The sequence below is a fragment of the Ambystoma mexicanum genome, chromosome 4p (assembly GCF_040938575.1).
Source record: "Ambystoma mexicanum isolate Mex_15411 chromosome 4p, UKY_AmexF1_1, whole genome shotgun sequence".
Classification (NCBI taxonomy): Eukaryota; Metazoa; Chordata; class Amphibia; order Caudata; family Ambystomatidae; genus Ambystoma; species Ambystoma mexicanum.
This window is the reverse complement of record NC_090927.1, coordinates 1,157,829,772-1,157,850,663: the sequence shown is the minus strand read 5'-3', so window position 1 is coordinate 1,157,850,663 and position 20,892 is coordinate 1,157,829,772. Positions and strand designations below refer to the sequence as shown.

The 20,892-nt window shown below is 48.1% G+C and overlaps 1 protein-coding gene across 11 annotated transcripts in view; it reads left to right on the top strand.

The window, feature by feature from the left end:
* Window positions 1-20,892, top strand: part of MAP7 (microtubule associated protein 7) — a 1,989,984-nt gene that overhangs the window by 198,079 nt on the left and 1,771,013 nt on the right. For all 11 annotated transcript variants that reach the window (XM_069606765.1, XM_069606764.1, XM_069606762.1 and 8 more), the window contains exon 2: window positions 8,859-8,915. In XM_069606765.1, the coding sequence (XP_069462866.1) occupies window positions 8,859-8,915 (57 nt within the window). The remainder of the gene's footprint in view (window positions 1-8,858; window positions 8,916-20,892) is intronic.

The window sequence follows — 20,892 nt, the reverse complement described above, 5'->3', positions numbered from 1 at the left end:
ATTTGACTGCTATGAACCGGCCTACTGAGCTTGTGTTAGTGTCCAGGATTTGAGGGTGTAGGTCTCTCCTGCAGAGGATTGCAGTGCCTCCTTTTTTAGTCTCCCCTGAGACGAAGAATTGGAGTGGATACAGCTGGGAGCGGAGACGCCCGATGTCTGCTCGTAGCAGGTGGGTCTCCTGAAGCATAGCCACCGCGGCCGCCTCCTCCTGGAGTTTTTGCAGGATATTTTTCCGTTTGGCGGGAGAGTTCAGCCCATTGACATTGAGGGAGAGGAGTCTTAGGTTTTGGGGATCCGGGGCCAGATTCTCCCCCGCTGACTGGTTTGGGGGGGAAGGGCCGATAGTGCCTGGGTCAACCGCCATTGCTAGTGAGAGATAAGAAGGGGTCAACCTGCATTTGGGATTTTAACACGAGCCCCCAACGGGGGGCCGTAACTTTAACTTGCGGGTGGGCTGACATTGTGTGAGTGGTCCCACCCTTGGCCAACGGGGCCAACAAGCAATACAGTACTGTGGATTTCCAAGGACTCAGAGTTGGAACGTCCCTTGGAGCGGGCATGAGCCGTGGATATTGCCTGCCGCCGCAGTTAATGGCGCATGTTCCTTACCCCGAAGATGATGGTTCCTTGCGGGGCAGGGTCAGACGGTTGGTGGGAAATGTGTGGTGAGAGCCTACAGAGCGTGCGCCCTGCCCATCCTCAGTTATCTCTTCCGGTTGCTCCGCTGCACCCAGGGGAGTTGCTAGGTCTGGAAAAGACCCAGTGCTATGCTGATGTCGGAACTGTTGGGACTGGGGGCTTGCTAGTCTTTTGGCTGTAGCTCCTGAGATTCTATCCGGGGCTACAACCAAAAGATCAGGGGCTATAGCCCCCTTAGTCCCCCCCTAGCAACGCCACTGGCTGCACCTTTGACCATGACGGCCGCCTTGGCTTCGGGGGGGGGCAGATCTGGGCCTCCAGTTGTCTGAGTTTGGTGAGGCGGATTCTCTAGGCGAGGTTGGGTGCATGATTTTACTTGCATCTTCCAGGTGACTGATACGTTGCACCACACCTTTAAATAAGAACTGCAGGGCCGTTGGAAATAGCCATCTGTAACGCACCTGTTGGTCTTGGAGAAAGTGCCAGGGGTCAGAGCGCCCTTCTTTTCTGGAGGGTGAGCATTGAGAGATCTTGATAAATCTGGAGCGGTGAGCCCTAGAAAGAGAGTTTGTCCCCGGTACGGCTGATCGCCGAGATGGCCTCCTTAGTAGAGAAGAAATGGACCCTGGTGATGACATCTGGGGGGAGATCCGAGTCTATTCCATGACGTGGGCGTAGTCTATGGGTGCGGTCTAATACAAGCTGGGTTTCATCCAGATCTGGGAACAAGGACCGAAAGAAGTCTCCGACGTATTCTGCCAGGTTTTTGTCGGGTACAGAGGACGGAATTCCTCAGATCCGGAGGTTGTTGCGGCGGGCCCTATTTTCGAGGTCCTCTTGTTTATATTCTAGGATCTCGTATTTATCTTGTAGGGCTCTGACTGAGCGCTGCACCTCCCCTAGTGTGGTTGTATGTTCCAGTGAGCGATCTCCGACCTCGCACAGCCTCTGCTCTACCTCAGTCACCCTCTGGTCAGTCTGTTCCACTTTGGTGGAGAGTTCTGCTAGGCATGAGCGGAATTCGGTCTTGCTGTCCGCCATAAAAGCCATCAAGTCTCCCTTGGAAGCGAGGGCTTCTTCTCCTCCACGGGGTGTTTGCGGGGTAAGACTGGGAAGGTCCTGTTTCTTACCCTTTTCTGTCGTCGAGAACATAGTAGCTATGTCCGAGTTTTTGCTGGCCTTCGTTTGTTTCGACATGGTGGCTGCGGTTCTGCAGGCAATGATCCCTGTAGTTTTCTAAGGAGGTGGGTTATGCAGGTTTGGGGCGATGTGCGCCTTTCCAATAAGGCTAGGCGGGATGGAGGGTCAAGCGCCCCTACCAATAGGAGGGGGCCCAGGGACTTGTCCCTCTCCCCCGGGACGGGGGGGGGGGCGAAGCTGGGCAGGGATGTGGGCCGGGGGGGGGGGCGAAGCTGGGCAGGGATGTGGGCCGGGGCGTCCCAGGAAACTTACGGGAGGCAGATCGTGGAGAAAGAATCTGCAGAGGCCGTTGGTTTACACCGGCGGTTGCGTTGTGCAGCCAGGGATCCTTAAGGGGGGGCAGACCGCCTCAGTGGCGCGTGGTTTTAGGGTGCACCCAGTCCGAAGGTGTGGATCCGCAACTGAGGGTCACAGCCCGCGGCAGCAGGGGGGTGAGGCGGGACGCTGCTATCTTCTAGTGGGGGAGGCCAGGGTTGTCTGTGTCCAGAGTCTGTTTTTTCGATGCCCTTCAGGGCTGAGGGCCAGCTTTTGAGTGTCTGTGGGAGGTGGGCACCAGGCTGATTTTCTGTGTTGCCCACTTTGGCTGCTATCTCAGATGAGAGGGGCCACCAGCACAGCCTCAGTGCGGTTCCCCTTGCTGGTTCTTGTGTTTAGCCCTCTCCGAAGGTGGAGCCCATAATCGGGCCGCTCCAGAAGCAGGAGTAGGCGGCGGGCCTTCCCTTCCCAGCGCAGCCTCAGCCCGGTCTCCGCCACCGGGGGGTCCCCACCGGCCGCGCTCGCTCCTCTGGGAGTGGGCTCTGTCCGTCAGCTCTCCTCCCGCCTCCCCGTCCCGCGCAGGGGGAACCGGCTCCAGAACGCTTGTGGAGTGCAGACTCGCCGCGGTCTCCGTCGCCACGTATCACGCCTGGGAGCCGGGGAGGATCCCTCCGGCTAATGCTCCGCTGGCCCCCTCACCGTCATGCTAGGTCTGGGTCGCGTTGTACATCCGATTTCGGGCTGCAGGTTGCGCCCGGGCTCTCCTCTGCTCCGGGTCCTGTGTCAGCGTAGGGTCCGCCTCCATTTCCTGGCTGCGTCTGAACTCGCAGGAGCGCCCGCCATCTTGCTTCCAAAGGGTTGCAGGGCGCTGTGTTTCAGACGGCGGTTTTGGGCGCAGAACTTCCGTGCAGGCTCTTCATCTTCAGACCGCTTGAGCTCTAGCGGTTATGCTCCTTATTGCTGATGTCGGCGAATCATTTCAGTCAAGGGAACCGCATGAATTCTGCTGCGGTAGCGGCGATCCACGGGCAGCTTCAGCGGAGCGACCACATCGCTGGTGCTCAAAGCCACGCCCCTCTTTGCACTCATCTTTTAAGTTTATCGACCGTTCTGCCATAGTTTTCCCAAAAGAGTATGTCCGGGTCCTTTGCTATCTCTATTCCCAAATACCTTGTGTTGTCCAGTTCCCTAATGAACCCAAAGTCCTCGTTAAAGACAGACGTGATATCAGAAGAAAAATCACGGCTTTTTCGTGATTGATACAGATCCCGGAGTGTTCTCCAAACCGGTTCACCTGCTGTAATACTGGGATGGACATGTGGTTCTTTTATAAACAGCATTGCATCATCTGCACATAGCAAAATGATCAATTTATGAGAGTATAGCTGAATGTCTCTCTGTAAGTGCTGTCCCCTTAGCAGGCACGCTAGGGGCTCAACCACATCGTACATTTTTCAGATTTCCTTTATCTTTTGGCCTGCTTTGGAATTTGTTTTAGACCAGCAGTGGATCTATCCATTTTGGGGTCAAGGACAGTGTTGGAAGTCCCCTCCACAGATCACCACAGACTTCCCCCGCTGTGGCCAAACCCTCTAGCACCCAATTTTTAAATGGAGGGCTATCCGAGTTTCGGGCGCAGATATTGACCAGTGGGACCGGTATCCCTTCTATATTTTCCGTCACCATCAAGGCTCTGCCTTCCCCGTATGCATATCTCTCTTGCAGTCTAAACCTGAGGGAACCAGAAATCAGGACGGCGACTGCTCTTGCATTGGTTCAAAAGAACAAATAGTACCTGGGACAACCCCACTGTGATGCCCATCGCCATCTGAGGCTTCGGTAAGGTGCCTCCTGAAGGAATGCTATATTTGTTATGCCGTTTCATTTATAGGAGGATGGTCTTAGTTTTGCCAGGGCGGTTGCCTACCCTTATATTCCAGGTGGCTACCTTAAACGCCATCTGGGGGTTTACTAGGATGTTCCTGCCCATTGGACCATATCATTGCACCCCACCTCACTACATCGCTGATTTGGTTACCTCCGTTCCCTTTGTGTGAATGTATGTCTACACAATCGATTATCCTCATTGACCTGTAATGCAAGCCTCCTTCCCACACCTGGCCACTCGTATAATGAACACAAAAGAAAACTGCCCCAACTTCCCCTCCATTACCCACCTATCCAGGCAACCCCAATTCACCCATCTTGCATCCAACCCAGGATAACCGGAAGTGTTCCACGCACAGGGGTGCTTGAACCGTCCAGGACCCCTAGTCCTTGCTTGTATATTCCCTCATTGTAAACTTTACATATCAATAGTATCCCCAACAGGTTTACGCATCAGCGCTTATCCTCCTCCCTAACAATCCTTCCCCTCTAACATAGTAACCCCGCTCAGGGTCAGCAAGCATCTGAGGTGCCCAAATAGTCAGGTTCTACTATGCACCTCACAACCTTAGGTGGTAGCTCTCTCTCGCTGTTTCGAATCTTCTCGGTGTGTCACATGTCGAAGTTTCTCAACAAAGGAGTTGGCAGCCTGGAGAACATGCTTCACTCCTGCAAATGTTCTCCTGGATGCCTTTACTGCTGCTGAAAAATCTGGGTAAATGTGTATCTGGTCGCCATCTTAGGTCAGGTCACATTTCAGCCTGGACAATCTCAATATTCTGTCCTGATCTCTGTATAATTAAGGATCTGTGCAATAATTGGCCTCAGTGGAGCCCCAGGAATAGGCCTAGAAGCAGAGATCCTGTGCTCGCATTGCACAATGAACATGGATGAGAGTTCATTCTGATCAAACACTGCCGTGCATTACTTCTCTATGAATTCCTTAATCTTTCTGTGTATCTGGGACACACTCACCCCGACCAGGCGTATATTGTTCCACCTCGCACGTCCCTCCAGGTCTTTATTCTTCACACCTACGGCTTTCAGCGTCTCCTCAATTAATCTGAGGTTGGAGGAAGTTGTCGCAGATACGTCTTCTAAATCGGAGATGTTTTTCTGCCTCAAGTCTAGCGCCTTGTTCATCTACCTGCATTTGAAGTGGCTCTACTTTGTTTGTGAGGGCATCCATTTTGGTATCCATCTTGCCTATGCCAACCTTGAGTTGCAGGAGGAGCTCCTTAACATCCTCGGCAGGGTTCAGTATCCTGCTCCATTACCGCCTCCACACTCTGGTGCTTGGGAAGCCTACACTCAGAGGCGTAGCCAGGATTTTCCAAGTGGGGCCCGAAGCTACTGTAGTTGAGCCCAACTTAGTGACATTAACATCTGTAAATGCCCAAATAGTGCTACTGAGTGGGCATTTACAGATTTTGGGTGGTCCTTACCCGCTCAGGCCCTACCCTGTCAACGCCTTTATCAACACTGGGGTCCTGGGCCCCTTAATTACTGTGCCACTTTCAAAGAAAAGCTAGAGCTGGTTCTTGTCTCCTTTCCCCATTGCACGCTTGTTGCTAGTAGTTGCTGTCCCTGAAGAGTTAGACGGGAGGAGCGCAGTATTTTGCACGATTATCCAGTTATTCAGCCTCTTAGAGTTCTCTCAGTATGGGAGCCGATCTGAATGCAATCGGCTAGCTGTTGAAGTTCCCACCATCCACTTTTACAATGGAGTACCAGTATGTTTCCCTACCTCTGCCTCGCCCTCTAACTTGTGGGTCTTCACCACATGAGTTCCAGCTTGCAGGGTGTCCCCTTCTGCTTTGAGTTCCCGGCACACCTATCACCTCCAAGTTGGTTGCTTTCTCGCACTCAGCCCCTTCCAACTCTTCCGGCTCCAGGTTCCTGCGATCTCGGCAGTCTCACCCGGCCTCGTATAGCTGCTAACTCTGCATCAGATTGCAGTGCTCATACCTCTGGATGGTTCTCACAATCCAGCCAGGTGCTACACTTTCCGCAGAGCTCGGGCCCGTCGCACTCGGCAGGGCGCACTGCCCCTCTGGGCTCAGGTCGTGATCTCAGCCGGTTGAGTTCCCTGACGGCCCACCTCACTGAAATCTGTTATATGCTGGTGCTTAGCAGGCACTGGGCCTTCCTCCATCTTCTGCGGTGCATTGATCCATGCCTGCTTCCCCACATTCCGTGTCACTCTTCTTCCCTCAGCCTCAACGGATCGGCTCTCTGGGCCATCCACCTGCAGTCTATTCCTTGGGGGGAAAACATCTGGATCCACAGAATGTTATCAGGATTTGCAGGCCGTTGTGCAGAGCTACCATCTTAGCTCAGGCTCTCGATTAACAACCCCCGCCCCCTAAACCCTTTGCACATTTGAAATCAATGTGACAGTGAATGACTAGTGCATTCTCTCTCTCTCTCTCTCTCTCTCTCTCTCTCTCTCTCTCTCTCTCTCTCTCTCTCTCTCTCTCTCTCTCTCTCTCTCTCTCTCTCTCTCTCTCTCTCTCTCTCTCTCTCTCTCTCTCTCTCTCTCTCTCTCTCTCTCTCTCTCTCTCTCTCTCTCTCTCTCTCTCTCTCTCTCTCTCTCTCTCTCTCTCTCTCTCCCAACACACAATGTGCATAGCAACTAAGCCACTCGCACATGGCAATTGAAGACAGACACTGCCTAACAGATAGTACAATTCAGAATTTACCTCTAGAACCAAAATACACAGAACGCCCCTGGCCAATGCATACTTGCACCGGAGACACATGAGGATCCCTTTTGGACACAAATGCTCCATGCTCTTGACACAGAACCCCTATACACTGTCATTCATACAGAGCTCAAGGTACTTCTGTTCTGCACACATCAACACTACAGCAAAGCTATGTTGCCTGTTCCTCTCTATCCCCACTAACCTTACCCACATGCCCCCCCACTCCCTCTTTCAGATACACCTGAGCACCTGGAGACCATGCAAATGGATGCTGTGTGGTACAAATCCTAATAACATGACACAACCTTAGATGCTTTAGATCAGGCCCTACACTGAACTAGCCTTACCCCTCCTTCCTTGCACTGCCCTGAAACTCAGAAGATTAGTATCTTTAGTCTCTTGTGGAGTGCTGTGATTAAGGAAGCGTTTGGACAGTGTGGTCTGAGTAGTACGCTTCCTTAATCACAGCTCTCCACAAGAGACTAAAGATAGTAATTTGTGTTGCTATTAAGAGCCTTGTGTGCAACCAATTTACATTTTGAATACAAAGTACTGCACATAATGGACCCAACCAATGTGAGTTAAGACTTCTTATTGTTTACCGTTTTTCTGACTAGTTGCAAAACCAAATGTATAAACAAGACTTTAAGAGGGTATACAAAAGAGCAGTGACACGGGAAGTAGTTGACCATGGATCTAGAAGAAGGTAGAGGAACACTGAGTAAAGAACAACTGTGTAGTAAAAGGAGGCACTGAAATAGAAAGCACAGAGAGACTGAAGGAAACCACAGGAGAAATGAGGAGAGTTAGGCCTTTAGGCTAGCCCAAGAATTAGGAAAGAGAATTCCGTCTTGGAACCTCTCAGGAAGTGCATTCCCCAATATCTGCCAAAGCGAAAGGGTTTGTTTGGCATGTAGTTACTCGTAGGAGGACAAGAATGCTCAGGAGCCTAAATGAATATAAACAACTTGGGCTCAGAAGGACCCACATTTAGTTAGGCCGAGGAGGACAAGCGTGTTTTAGATATGTAGGAGCCCCAGATTTGGAGGATATCTGAATCCGTGGGACACAGCCTCACTCCAAGGAGTCAGACACTTGGCCCATGTCAATGTGACCCAAGGCGCCATGGGTGGTGGTGTCGGGTAACATCAGGGGTCCAGGCCTCAACAAGTTGCCAAAACTGAAGTATGGGGCACTTAAAACCCCAGAGATTCTGTGAGCCAGTTTGCTTTCAGAAAGGGAGTGAAGAGGGGACAAATCTGACATTAAATAGGTATGACACTTTCTTCTCAGTTTTAATTAGTTTTCTTGATAACCACTTTATAGCTCCTTGTAAGAAGTGCAAATTTCCCTTTCGCGACTCCCTGAAAAAATAGGCAAACTTAGCCTTCACTTTTTGACCCTTTTTTAAAAATTTTAATAATTTTTTATTGGGGGTATCTGGTGTGTGTGTGTGGGGAGGGTTACACATCCCACACCCACCTTTGCCCCTACCCCATCCTCCCCTGACCTTTTTGGACCTTTTCTTGTTTTCTTTTATTTATGTTTCCATACCGACCATATGTATGGTCTGTATGGAAAGTCATCAGTATAGTGTCTGGGAAATTTAGATTTTTAAAACAATGCATTATCGTTTCGGACTGCAATCACAGTAGGAGGCTTCAGCATATAGTGCCCTACAAGCATCCTATGATTCTCCCTTGCTGGGTAAGCGAATGACAAAATATCACTAACAATGGCGGCAGTAATCTGTACACCAGACCTGGTTGAACATTGGTGTTATGTTTATAAATTAACAAAAGAGGGAGTTGAAATACTTAAAATATAGCTTATTGGACATGAGAGGAATGTAGTTATTCACACTGGGAATTATTTGCCATAGAGAGGCTGGCCTTAAAAGGTTGCCTAAATCATTCACCACCCAGTGGGATGGATATGTATGTATGTATGTATGTATGTATATATATATATATATATATATATATATATATATATATATATATATTTAGTTTTTACACAGGTGTATGACAATTTGTTCATTTTTATCTACACTCTAGGAGGGATGACGTATGAGGGCACCAGAGGATTAACTTCAGACTTAATGTTCACTAAATTGACACATACAAATGTATTGATTCTTGGAGTCTTATATGCACTTTTTCTGTTTAGTGGCAGTGCCTGACCTTCCGTGCAGAACTAGAGGAAGAGACTCTGCACCCTGGAGAAGTAAGTTGCACTGTTTGTTTCTCTCTAGTTTTAAGAACAAACTATTGTTGTCTATGTACATGTGCCTTCAGTTTGATCACAGTGGTTCAGTTGTTATATAGCAAAACCACTCCCAGGTGTTGGCTTTTCTTCTGACGGTGGCCAAATTGTGTTTGCATGTGTATTTTGGGTCCCCTCCACCTCCTGATTTTCCTTTCCTCTTCCCCTCTTTCCACAACAATTTTGTTGGTTTAGTTCAGAACTATGTTTTTCCAAAGAGATCCAAGTTAACCCAACTAAAGTGGTTGGAAAGGGGTGGCAAATATGCTCTTAGAAGAGCCCAATAACTGCCTAAGCAGGGGGCATAGTTTCCACAACGCGCTATGAATCCTCATGCATTTTTTGGCAGGGCCCGTTGACTGCTTGCTGCAACCTCAGTGCTGTATTTTCTGCAGGAAATTGGTATGTTAAATGTCACCCTAACATGGAAGTGTCTTCAGGGTCACCCACTTATCCCTACTACAGAATTGGCTGTTCGGTCCTAAGGGCCCTGCGGTGCAAATCATTGCACTTACTGTTGCTGACGTTGTTAGCTTGTAGCCTCAGTCTCCCTCCTCACTACTTGCTGTCAGTACTGTGAGATGGCCTTACTTTAAAATAAAGTGCTGTAGATGCAACAAGCATGTCGCAACCTTATGTGGCGATAGTCATGTAACACACCAAGCCAATACAGAGAAACCCTGAGCTGTGCAAAAATATCAGACCTTTACGCTATTCCATCCCACTGCACCCTCATTTATGTGGGCATGCCAGTTTTGCACTCTTATAGACGGCCCACATAACCACATTTCTATTGCCCTCTGTCGTCCTCATTCACCTTGCACACAGTTTACTCAGGGCTCTGTCCCTTCTGACAGTCAGGTGTGCAATCGCACGTTTCTCTCTGGGTCCGCCTGGTTACGGTTACACCTAAGAGACATACAAGCCTCCACACTTCAAGGGTAGGCCATTTTAAGCCCGTCACACAACCACTTAATGACCAATTTCATGACTTTCTGGTAAGTGCTGGAACTGCTGACACAGGAATACTCATTAACAGGAGCATTAAGCGTTTGCCCATTTTAGGTCCGTGCTATTCAAACTATGACAAATTATTGTCAATACCCCTTGTTCACTTTATTACCTGTACACATCCTTCTTGTGTATTTAACCTTTCATTTTGCCTTTTTCCCCCACTTTATTTGCAGCCCTATTTATTTCTATTGTCTTCCAGACCAAATTATCGAAACTTGTTGCATGGGCACAATATGCCACTTTGGGCAAGCTTCAGTGCTGTCAGACCAATGCAGTGGTTTTCCGGGCTGTATAATAAGCAACTCTTAACTTAAAACAACCTAAATTATCATCTGAACGTTTTTTATTTTTTTATTGTGTTTATGGTACAACTTATACCTTACACACAATTTAATAACATTCATATTTCAATAATGAACAAAGAAAAGAAACAAAGAAAAGGAACACTTATTAACAGGAAAAAATAAACCATCCTAGATCCATACATAAATAGCCAATTCTTTAATTCCACTTCAAGTACATACAGTCGTGATGTTTCTTCATAAATATATAAACGGATAGAATGAACAGGTTAGTTCTAATCTTTAAAAAGACAGCAAAATACATAATCCAAGCAAGTGTTCTTCTATTCCATAAAAATAGGAGAGGCACAGTCAAGGAACATGACAAACGGTTCTTCTTTATCATTAGACATTTCCACATATTTGTAATAATTCCTCTCCTTTCAACTGATTTAATTAAAAATGACCATTAAAAATCTCACCAAAGCAAGTACTAAAGATAGCTGTTTTCCATTCATTAGTCTATTCCAGAGAATAGTTGTAATAGCCCTGGAAATACAATTGACAAAAGGACCTAGGTGCTTTATTCTGTCGGCACCTACAGCCACACATTTCATTTGTGACATGGAATAGAGTTTCTGGACAGTCCAGAGTACACAATCTGCAAGTTCTTAATTCACAGAGAATGTTCCAACGTGGACTCATAACCTCTAATGTAGGCAAGCAGTTTCCGCAAAATTTCATGAACTTTGCTCGGTAGCCATGAGAAGGAAATTGCATTACATATAATTTGGTGTTGGTCTTGGTAATGTTTCACAGAGATCTATTACTGTACAGTTTCAATCTTAGTAAATCTTCGCTGTCCACAATTTTATCCTACCTAGCAATCTTTTTCACTATCCAATGCGCTTCATCATTAATGACCCCTGTGGTTTCCATGAAACATTTGCAGCGTTTGATGTAATTCCTGAGGTACTGGTTGGAGCCTTTCCTCAGGGTTTCATCCAATGTGAAGCCTAAACCAGGGATTTCCATGCTTGTCACATTCCAGTACAAAGTGATGCATTTTTTCATATGTTGTGACCACCACAATGAAAACCCAACCTCTAACCTTATGGCACTAATTGGAACTAATTTTGGTAAACCCAAAACCTCTCTAGATAAAAGGCCTTAGATCATTTCAAAATGTACTCTCCTTCCAAACTGTACCAACTCCGTTCCATATAAGAACATAATTGACACCTTCCCTCGATAAAATCCAATCAAAGAGTAACGAAAAGGCACACAACCTGTACTTAATCGATGTCATCAGTGACACACATGCTCTTGCCTTAAACCTCATTCTACTCTTTTGTTTCGCCAAGGCATTTTTCACTGAAAAGATCAATCCCAGGTAACACATAGACTCAATCTATTTCATTCTCTCATTGTTAATTGTCCAAAAGTGCACCTTTTAGTTATGGCCATAGTCAGGGATTTAGAAGGGTTGATCACCAAGATATTGCGATTTAGTTAAGAGACAGTACCCTCCAGGGAACGTTGAAGACCGACAGGAGTGAAGTTGAGTAAGATGAGATCATCCGTATAAGCTATGCAGTTCACTCTGAGGCCTTCTAATCTACGTGGATAACTACCCCATCTAAGACAGTCCTCCCAAAAGTCAGCGATGTACAGATTGAACAGAATTGGGGCGATGACAGTCTTGACGGACCCCCCTGTTTACTTTCACACTACCTGTGAGATCACCATTGATGTTCAATCTTACTCTAACTTTGTTGTCGGAGTGTAGCTGCTGGAACATATGCAGCAACCCTGGAGCAATCCCCAACTACTACGTTTTTCCCAGAGTCGCAATCTATCCACAGAATCAAAAGCAGAGGAGAGATCCAGGCTTGCAACATATGTTGTACCAGCAGCCCGGCTAGCCTGAGCCAAGCAAGAAGCCAGTGCTAACCCGCTCAGCACTGTCACTATCCCCTTCCTGTCTGCAGGTGTCACGGGATGACACCCTGTAAAGAGAGGCACAGGACACCCAAAAAGGGTTTTGGGTGGTTGTGCCGAAGTAAGGTGGACAGATAAGTACACACACAGCTGAAAGTAATGAGAACGAAGAGTAGGCAAGTGAAGCAAGGAATAAGGTACAACATAATGGATTCCCTCTAGGGGTGTATGCAGATATAGGAAAAGAGTATTCCACGAACCTTAGGAAAAACTCTAGCCTTCTGCACAGTTTGCTATAACAGAGGCCCACGCTGTTTGCTCATGGCTTGGAACAACAGCTATGGGTGTCTGTAACGTAAAAACGAGACAAGGGAAGGGGCAGAGGTTGCCTGATGGAAACCAACAGACAAGCTCTGTACACAAGGGTCTACAAACGGTACAAGAGAAGATACTTGCAGACAAATCCAGGAAAAAGGAAGTTGATAGCAAACTAGCAGAAGGAAATTAAGGGAAAGTTGAATAACAGGATTGGATAGCAGAGGACGGTATGGAACAAGGTTGAGAGCTCAGAGGAGCAGGAAAACAATGAGCAAACCCACAGGAGCAGGACTGTAAAGTAGGGAGCCCAGAGGGAAAGGGTTTAAGGCAGCGGAGTAAAGCAGGCTGCATGGCAAGGAGCCCAGAAGGGCCTGGCAGCAAGGAGTGAGCCCTGGGGGGCAGGGCTGCTGACCGTGGAAGGCTGCAGAGGACTGTAGAGGCCGCTAGGCTGAGAACCCAGCGGTCAAAAGGCGGTAGATGGCAAGCAGCAGAGCGTGATCGGCTGCAAGGTAGGAAACCCCGAGGACAAGGGCTGTTGGCAGCGGAGAGAAGCAGACTGCGAGCCAGAAGGACCGGTAGCAAGGAGTAAGCCCAGAGGAGCAGGGCCGCTGACTGTAGAATGCTGCCGAGGACTGTAAGCTGCAAGGTAGGGAGCCCAGAGGACAAGGGCTATAGGCAGCCGGAGTGAGGCAGGCTGCAGAGCAGGGAGCCCAGAGGACAAGGGCTGTAGGCAGCCGGAGTGAGGCAGGCTGCAGAGCAGGGAGCCCTGAGGACAAGGACTGTAGGCAGCCGGAGTGAGGCAGGCTGCAGGGCAGGAGCCTGGAAGACCAGGACGGAAGGTAGCAGCTGAGCGTGATCGGCTGCAAGGCAGAAACCCGGAAGGGCACAGGCGGAGGTTGGAAAGCAGCAGAGTGTGATTGGCTGCAAAGCAAAGAGCCTGGCAGGGCAAGGGCAGAGGCTGGAAAGCAGCAGAGCGTGATCAGCTGCAATGTAGAGAGCCCGGCAGGGCACTGGATCCAAAGCCGGAGCAAGGAGGAACCGCATACAAGATCCGCAGCTCGAAGCAACAAGGTGCCGGAAGGACTCTTAATGCAAGAGACTGAGCCCCTGCAGGCAGCAGCTTTTATACCGCCCAGCACAGAGCCAGGCTAATTGTTCGCACCTGGCTAAGCACACCTGCAGACAATCGGCCACCTCCCTCTCTGTTCCTGAGCTGGTGGAAGCAGAGCAAATCCCTAGGGCTTCTGGGGATTGTAGTTCCGAAGATGGCAAATAGGAATGGCCAGGAAAAGATGGTTATAGCCAAGTGCATTGTGGTAAGTGTAGTTTGTTGGGAAAAATAGAAAAGCACCAAAGTCTCGCAAATGGGAAATAAGGTCCATATTGATCGTAAATGTATGCGCCCATGGCCCAGGCATGACAGCAGGGGGCTAAACCTTTGTGTATTATTTGCCCAGTTCATTAGATCTTTCAACACCAAATTGAACCATATCTTTGTGGATGTGTCAATAATTGCAATGAGTCGGTAAATAGTGGGTAACTTCCCCCACCCCCTTTTGTATATATGGACAACAATTCATTCCTTCCAGGTTACAGGAATAGACCCACTAATAACTATCTGTGAAAACAAATTGAACAGTATATCAGCCCATAAATCAATCATTTTGATATCATCTCTATGAAACTGAAACTTTCACTGTTCAACCTGGTCGCACAAATTCTTAGGTTCTGAATTGGCCACACTGATATCAAAGCCCCTTGAGAAATGTGCGACCCAGTCACTTTGGAACACAAGAAGACTGAGAATTGCACTGCATCTGGTCCTTTTTATTTAATTTCCACCAGATACTTCTAGAATATTTACTTATTATTTGTACTAAAAAGTCCTGATTCCCTTGGATGTGTTCGTGGACTTTATAATTCTTAAACCAGTTTTTTTGCATTTGCCTCAAAATGCGTATTGTGTCCTTCTTTTTATTCAGCGCAACAGTGTTGTCTTTTTTTTGTGTTCCTAATCTCCCTTCTCATTTTTGCTTCCTAATATGTACCATTTTGTCAAATGGTTTCACTTTGTTCTACGCAAACATTTTTGGGTTCCATTTAGGTTCTGTTTTTACCATCTCTTTAAATAAGTTAATGGTACTAGTGAACTCCAAAGGTGAACAGTGACATTTCTTTCCTTCCAGCGTTAGATTCACCCACCACCTAACCACTTCACTGTTCACTTTGGCACAATTTGTACTAATCTGAACTAACCTGTTCCCTGCACTGTTAATAACTAAATAAATACATGCAGAATTTACATTGATTGGTTTTGTGCAAGAACAATGACATTTTGTTACTAGCATCGTGTGATCACAAAGTTTATGTATGATATCCTAAATTGCACATGTCAATTTTTTTTTATATTGGCTAGAAAAATGTAATCAATTGTGAAGGACGCAGACATGCCAAACCACGCTTGAGGGCGTGACAGAATGTTAAAGTATGTATTAAGCTGCGTTAACCCCCATCGAGCCAGGAAATGTGCCCAAATCCATCCATCTTTCATCCCCCCACCCCCACACATTATTTACTGCATCACACTCCATATTGCTACCATTATCTAGCTCATTAAATTATGGTTCTATACATGGACATGTAAAGTCCCCTGCTGGTATTGTCGCAATGGCACCTTGTTTAGACTGTATGGACTCTAGCTCGTTGATTACCTCGTCAATCTGTTCTTTAACTGGATTTTAATAGATGTTTTTTTATTTTTTTTTATTGCATTTTTGGTTTATTACAAACCTTTTTTCATTTTATGTACTACAAACCAATTTAACATTTTAATTCCTATTAGTTCATCATAATAAAACCATCATCTGACAATATAAAAATTTCCAGTTAAAACATTTAAAGAAGAAAAAATCATTTCTCTTTAAAATGTCCTATCAAACAAAATCTTTAAAAATGTTCTCGTTGCCAAGACCAGAGAAGTCTTTTTCCCCTCTTAATATAAGGACCCACCAATCATCGGACGTTGAAGTGCTTAAATTGTCCAGAAAGGTCTTAAAGTGCGTAGTTCTTAAGTTCATCAATGCTGTGCAAAATAGTAAAATATGGTGCACATTTTCAACCGTTCCCTCTCTTTTACAATAGCAACATTGCCCATCTCTCAGCCTATTATGTAGTCTTGCAGACAGTACTTAGTTCATGAGGATACGGTTAAATCTTTTCCCAACTGAGTTCTGTAGAAGCTGTTTGGGAACTTGGACAGATATTTTAATGTTTTGCCAAATGCCTTAGATTTGTGTGACAAATGGTAGAATAGAGTGTATTTGTTTTCGTCATCTTACATTATCCAGTCCATTTTCTAAAGGTTTAATTTCATCTTGTTTGGATTTCTTCTTAAATCGTCGTCTGAGGGAGATTCCAAAATGGCCACTAATAGTGGAAAGACATGCTGAGAGAAGCGAGTCCCTGACCCCCTCATCAGATGTAGAAAAAGCAGCAGTATCGGCCACCTCCCCCTGAACATTGATGCCCCCGAGTGACAGAGCAACCTCTGGTGAATAACAGGAGTTGGGAGCATAAGAAATGGTGGAGAAGAGGAAGCGCCCACGCCCCGCACATGGCAGCCTTGTGAAGCAGCTTGCCAATGGCGTCTGAAAGCACAGACACGGTTGGGAACAGCGCCGCGAAGAAGAGCCCGGCCTGGCAGTAGCTGTTGCGGCCCCGATCAGCTGCTCTTTATTGCAGCCTATTGAGACGAGGGTGGGGGTGAGATGCTGACTCCCCCACCCAGGGAGACCCATAATGGCTGGCGTTTGTTGGAGAGCACAGCGGGAGGTGGGCGGTGCTGGTTCTCGGGGAGGCCCGCACACCAACATTAACTGCAGCAAGCACTATCGGCGGGGTACTCTCAGAAGTCTAGGAGTGGTGGAGGACTGCAGGGAGCCCCGGACCGAGGACTATAGTGCTGATCAGCAGGGGGGGGGGGGGCTACCCCCCCTCCAGTTACCAGCTGGAACACAAAAGGAACACTTCACAATACCCATTTGACAAAGCAGTGAGACGGGGGCACCGGCTTCACTAAGAACAAACAGTACAGCCAGACAAGAGGTGAGAGGCGGACGGGGGCCCCTGTGCTCACATTTTTAAAGGCTCCCAGTTGGGGAAAACAATTGGGGAAGGGGGGGTCTAGTACATCCTACACCCCCCTCAAACTTCCCCCATGGACTTCCGACATAAGCAAGCAGCCACAGGAGGAGGAGGCTCTGTGGGGAAGCGGATATTGGTGGAGGAGTTGCCACCTCCATACCACCCGATTCCACCCACCTGACCTCCCCCCAAGACCACCCCTCCCCCCCAACAGGCAGTGAAGAGGGAGAAATCACCCTTTGGGGCTCAGGGGCTGGCCAGGGAGCAAGGTCAGTAGGAAGTAGTGGCACCAGAGATTGACGGCACAGGAGGGGGAAGGAAGAGCCCTGGGGTTGCGGGGTGCGCCAAGGCAAAAATAGAGCACTGGCCCCACCCTCACCGCCAAGCACAAAACTGTACACAAGGTACTCCTGACATCGCAGGTACAACATCAATATGTGCCAGGGTCTTCTACCTCCATCAAGGAGTAAAAGGGCTGCTTGGTGGGGACAGCACCTCCTAGAAATATTGCAGCAGAAGCCGGCGCAGCTGTAGAGGCACAGACACAACTAAAAGAAGAAAAGGGGGGTCTGGGTGGCTCCAGGGAAACATGGACACTCAGTCACACCAGCTATTCCAGCTACTGGTTGAGAAGAGAGCCTCTCCCCCACCCCCCACCACAAGCAGTGAGGAAAGGAGTGTGGGGGGCAGAGATCGGCAGCCACAGAAGCAGCTACACCGTAACCCACACCCGACACCCCTACCTGCAAAGAGCCTGACGCAAGTCTTGGCAGCAGGAGGGGCGGCAGAGGCCTGGTCAAGGACTCTTGAACTAGGCCCAGGCGATAATGCGTAGGAAGGGGGCACACCTACAGGGCTCATGCCTACAGGAAAATGGAAGGAGACCACGGAACGACCATCAAAGGCTCAGCAGGGAACAGAAGGTACCCTCAACCAGTGTTGGCGCTTGGACAAGCTAAAGCCCCAAAAAATGACATTGCCCCTGGGTGTGACAGGCTCCCATGGCAGTTAACAAGGAAGATCTAGTGGAATGCCTGGCTGACCTCCAGAAACAGATTACATACTCTTTCCAGGAGCAGTTCTCTACCCTCAGGGCGAATCTAATATGTCTGGAAACTAGGGGAAAGAGTGGCCACAAATGAACATGCTATTCAAGAACATTCGGACGACTCCAGGAAAGCAGAAGAATCTTTAGAACATTTATCACGGCTATTTCACAAGCTAGAGCTCCAGTGCTAAGATCTTGAAAACAAGTTGCGGTGCTCAAACATACGCCTCAAAAATGTCCCGGAAGAGATTAGATCGAGACTTAAAGGCCACGATCCAATCATTATTCACTGATCTGCTCATGGAGGTACCTCCAGAAGAGATATTCCTGGACAGGATACAGAGTGGGCCCACGTGGGCCCACTGCGCAAGGAACCGGGGGCTCGTCCGAGGGACGTCCTGACTGCTTTTGCATCCTACGCACAAAGAGGCCGTTTTAAAGGCAGCAAGATTGGCGTGTGCCTTACGGATCAATGGGATGGAGGTACAGCTCTTTCAGGATCTAGCGCACTCCACACTTCTGTAGAGACAACTGATGAGCACAGTGCTTACATTTCTAAACCAGAAGAAGATCCGCTACAAGTGGACTTTTCCGTTTGGGCTGTTGTTCACATGGAAGGGAAAGCAGTGCACCGTCACAATATGCAAGGAGGGCCTAAATGTGGTGGCTTCCGGGGATTCGGAAGATGCACCAAATACAGAGGAAGTGGGACCAAGCTCCCAAAAGAGACTGCAACGGAAGTGGTCTACTAATCCCAGGACATGCCACCAGAGGGGCGAGGTGGGGGACCAATGTGGCGAGTGCCCGCCGACAGCGTTCTTTGGAGGTGCAGGATTAAAGGGGCGGGGTAAAGAGGGGACTGCCTTTTGGGGTGTCTCAAACCCCGGAAACACTAAATCAAATGTGGCAGAAATGGGGGGTGGGGGGGAGGTTGTGGGGGCCAACCACTGAGGGGTGTTGGGGGGGGTTGGGAGGATCGGGATAGTGGGACGTTTCTTGGTGTTTTTCGGGCTCATGGCCAGAACTTGACGCTGGGGATGTCTCTAGGATCCATAGACCGGCCTGGCTGTTGTTGTTGTTGTTGTTGTTGGGGTGGTTGGGGGTAGGTTAGGAGTTTGGAGACCGGGGGAAGGGAGGAGGAACCGCAGGGCACTCAGGCAGGATGGCAAGGTGGGGAAAGAAGGGGGAGGAATTACATATAACTTAAGGGGGTTAAATTCCTCGGCGGAACGGCATAAAGTAGACCATTTCATGAGGCGCGAGAAACCAGACTTTTTTGCGCTTCAAGGAGGAATAGGATGAAATTACCAAATCTGAATTACTGACCTTACAAAAAGATCTAAAACACATACCATGAAAAGTTTGAACTTCCAAAAGTTTGAACTTTTCATGGTATGTGTTTAGGTCTTTTGGTGGGGTCGGTTAGAAAAAAGGCTGCAGGGGTGTCCCCTCATAGCTCGCCCGACAGAAAAGAAAAAAAAACCTGGTGGCTGCATGGGTGTCCCCTGTAACACCCCGCTCACTACACTGCACAGTATAGTGAGCGGGGATTGCGGGGGAAACCCCTGCAGCTGCCTGGAAAAAAATAAGAAAAGGACCCTGCGGACACATCGCATCGGAAGGAAAGGTAAGTAGGGTGTTGGGGGTGTGGGTGGGGGTGTGTTGTGAGTGTGGATGGGGGTGTGTGTTTGTTTGGTTTTGGGTTGTTTTGTAATGGATGTCCGCATAAAAAATGTAAGAACATTTTGTATTGCATATGTTTCCCATGCGAACATTTCCGTCCCGGGTTAATCAGCCGCAGGAAAATCACACAGATCCTTCAAGAAACCCATATAAGAAAAAGCGACAGACACAGGTTCCGGCTACAAACATATCTTCATGTATTTCAGGCAAATGCGAAGGATAAGACAGTGGGGGTGATGGTAGCGTTCAAACTTTCCCCAGCCTAGTTTTTCTAGACTCAAGGGAGGACAAGCAAAGCCGCCATCTTTTCCTTAAATTCAGAGTGGGGCAGAAACCTTCACATTGGCGATGCTATATGTGCCAAACTCTGGGCAGGACAGGTTTCTTCAAGTGACACTGGCTGAGCTAGAGGAAATGGGGGAGGGAAATATCATTCTCATATGGGAATTCAGCCTTGCCTGGGTTCCTGGGGTTGATTGTAGTAGGACGGGGCAGACCGCACAGGGCTCCCCCTCTCTGAAGCTAAAGGACAAGCTCAAGGAAGTTGTGGCCAAGTTGAGGCACCCTCGGCCAACCTCAGTTTGCAGCAAATAAGGAGAGCAGACCGCCAGGTGGTAAATCAAGCTTCATGTATTTATAGCACAAATATACAGCATACAGAGTCATCAGCAGGGAAAACAGCATGCAGCAGGCAATGTTCGGGCCGCCGGCAGAAGGAGCTCTCTCAAGCTCCCCCACCCTCGAGTGCTAGTTTATATAGTATATCATAGGCAAACACTAATATGGTTCTGTACTATCACAACGGGGGTGTTACTTGGCACGACATTAGACATTTGGCAAGAACTGTCGACATCTTCCTTCGTGTTGTATTATGAATAAGCAACATTCGCAGAAACCCCTTCTTATATCTCCCATATATAGGGTTAATGCTAAACTTGTAGAGAATAAGGTGAAGGAAAGGTCTGATGTGTCTTCTGCCCTAGGAGGGGTTTGGGCCTGTCCGGGGTGTCGTGTAGAGCAGGCCAAGGCAGGTGACATGCAGGGTCTGAGGCCTTACTGTATGGGAGAGCCTAATAGCATTGCATAACATAGGGAGAGCCTAATAGCATTGCATAACGTAGCAATCCTGCACAGCATTGCAATCCTGCATAGCATAGTAATTCTGCACATCATAGCATAGCAATACTGCTACATCAACCCATCATTTTGTCGTCCCTGAACAGGGAGTAGACCATAGGGAGCAGGAATGCTATTTCAAAAATTCAACCCATTCAGTGTTGGACATGTGACCTCTAAAACATCTACCATCTCCCGTTCATTAGAGATGTCCTCCGTAATGTGACATTTCTCTAGTTCAAGTGGCAGCAGTCTAGCCTCGGTGGGCAAATGAGACATCTGTTTAGAACAGCATGGCAGAAGGCAGCGAATAAGAAAAACTATCATTGGAAAGGCAGCAATTATAACAACAATTATTAAAATACCATGTAGAATGGAAGAACCTAGTGGACCA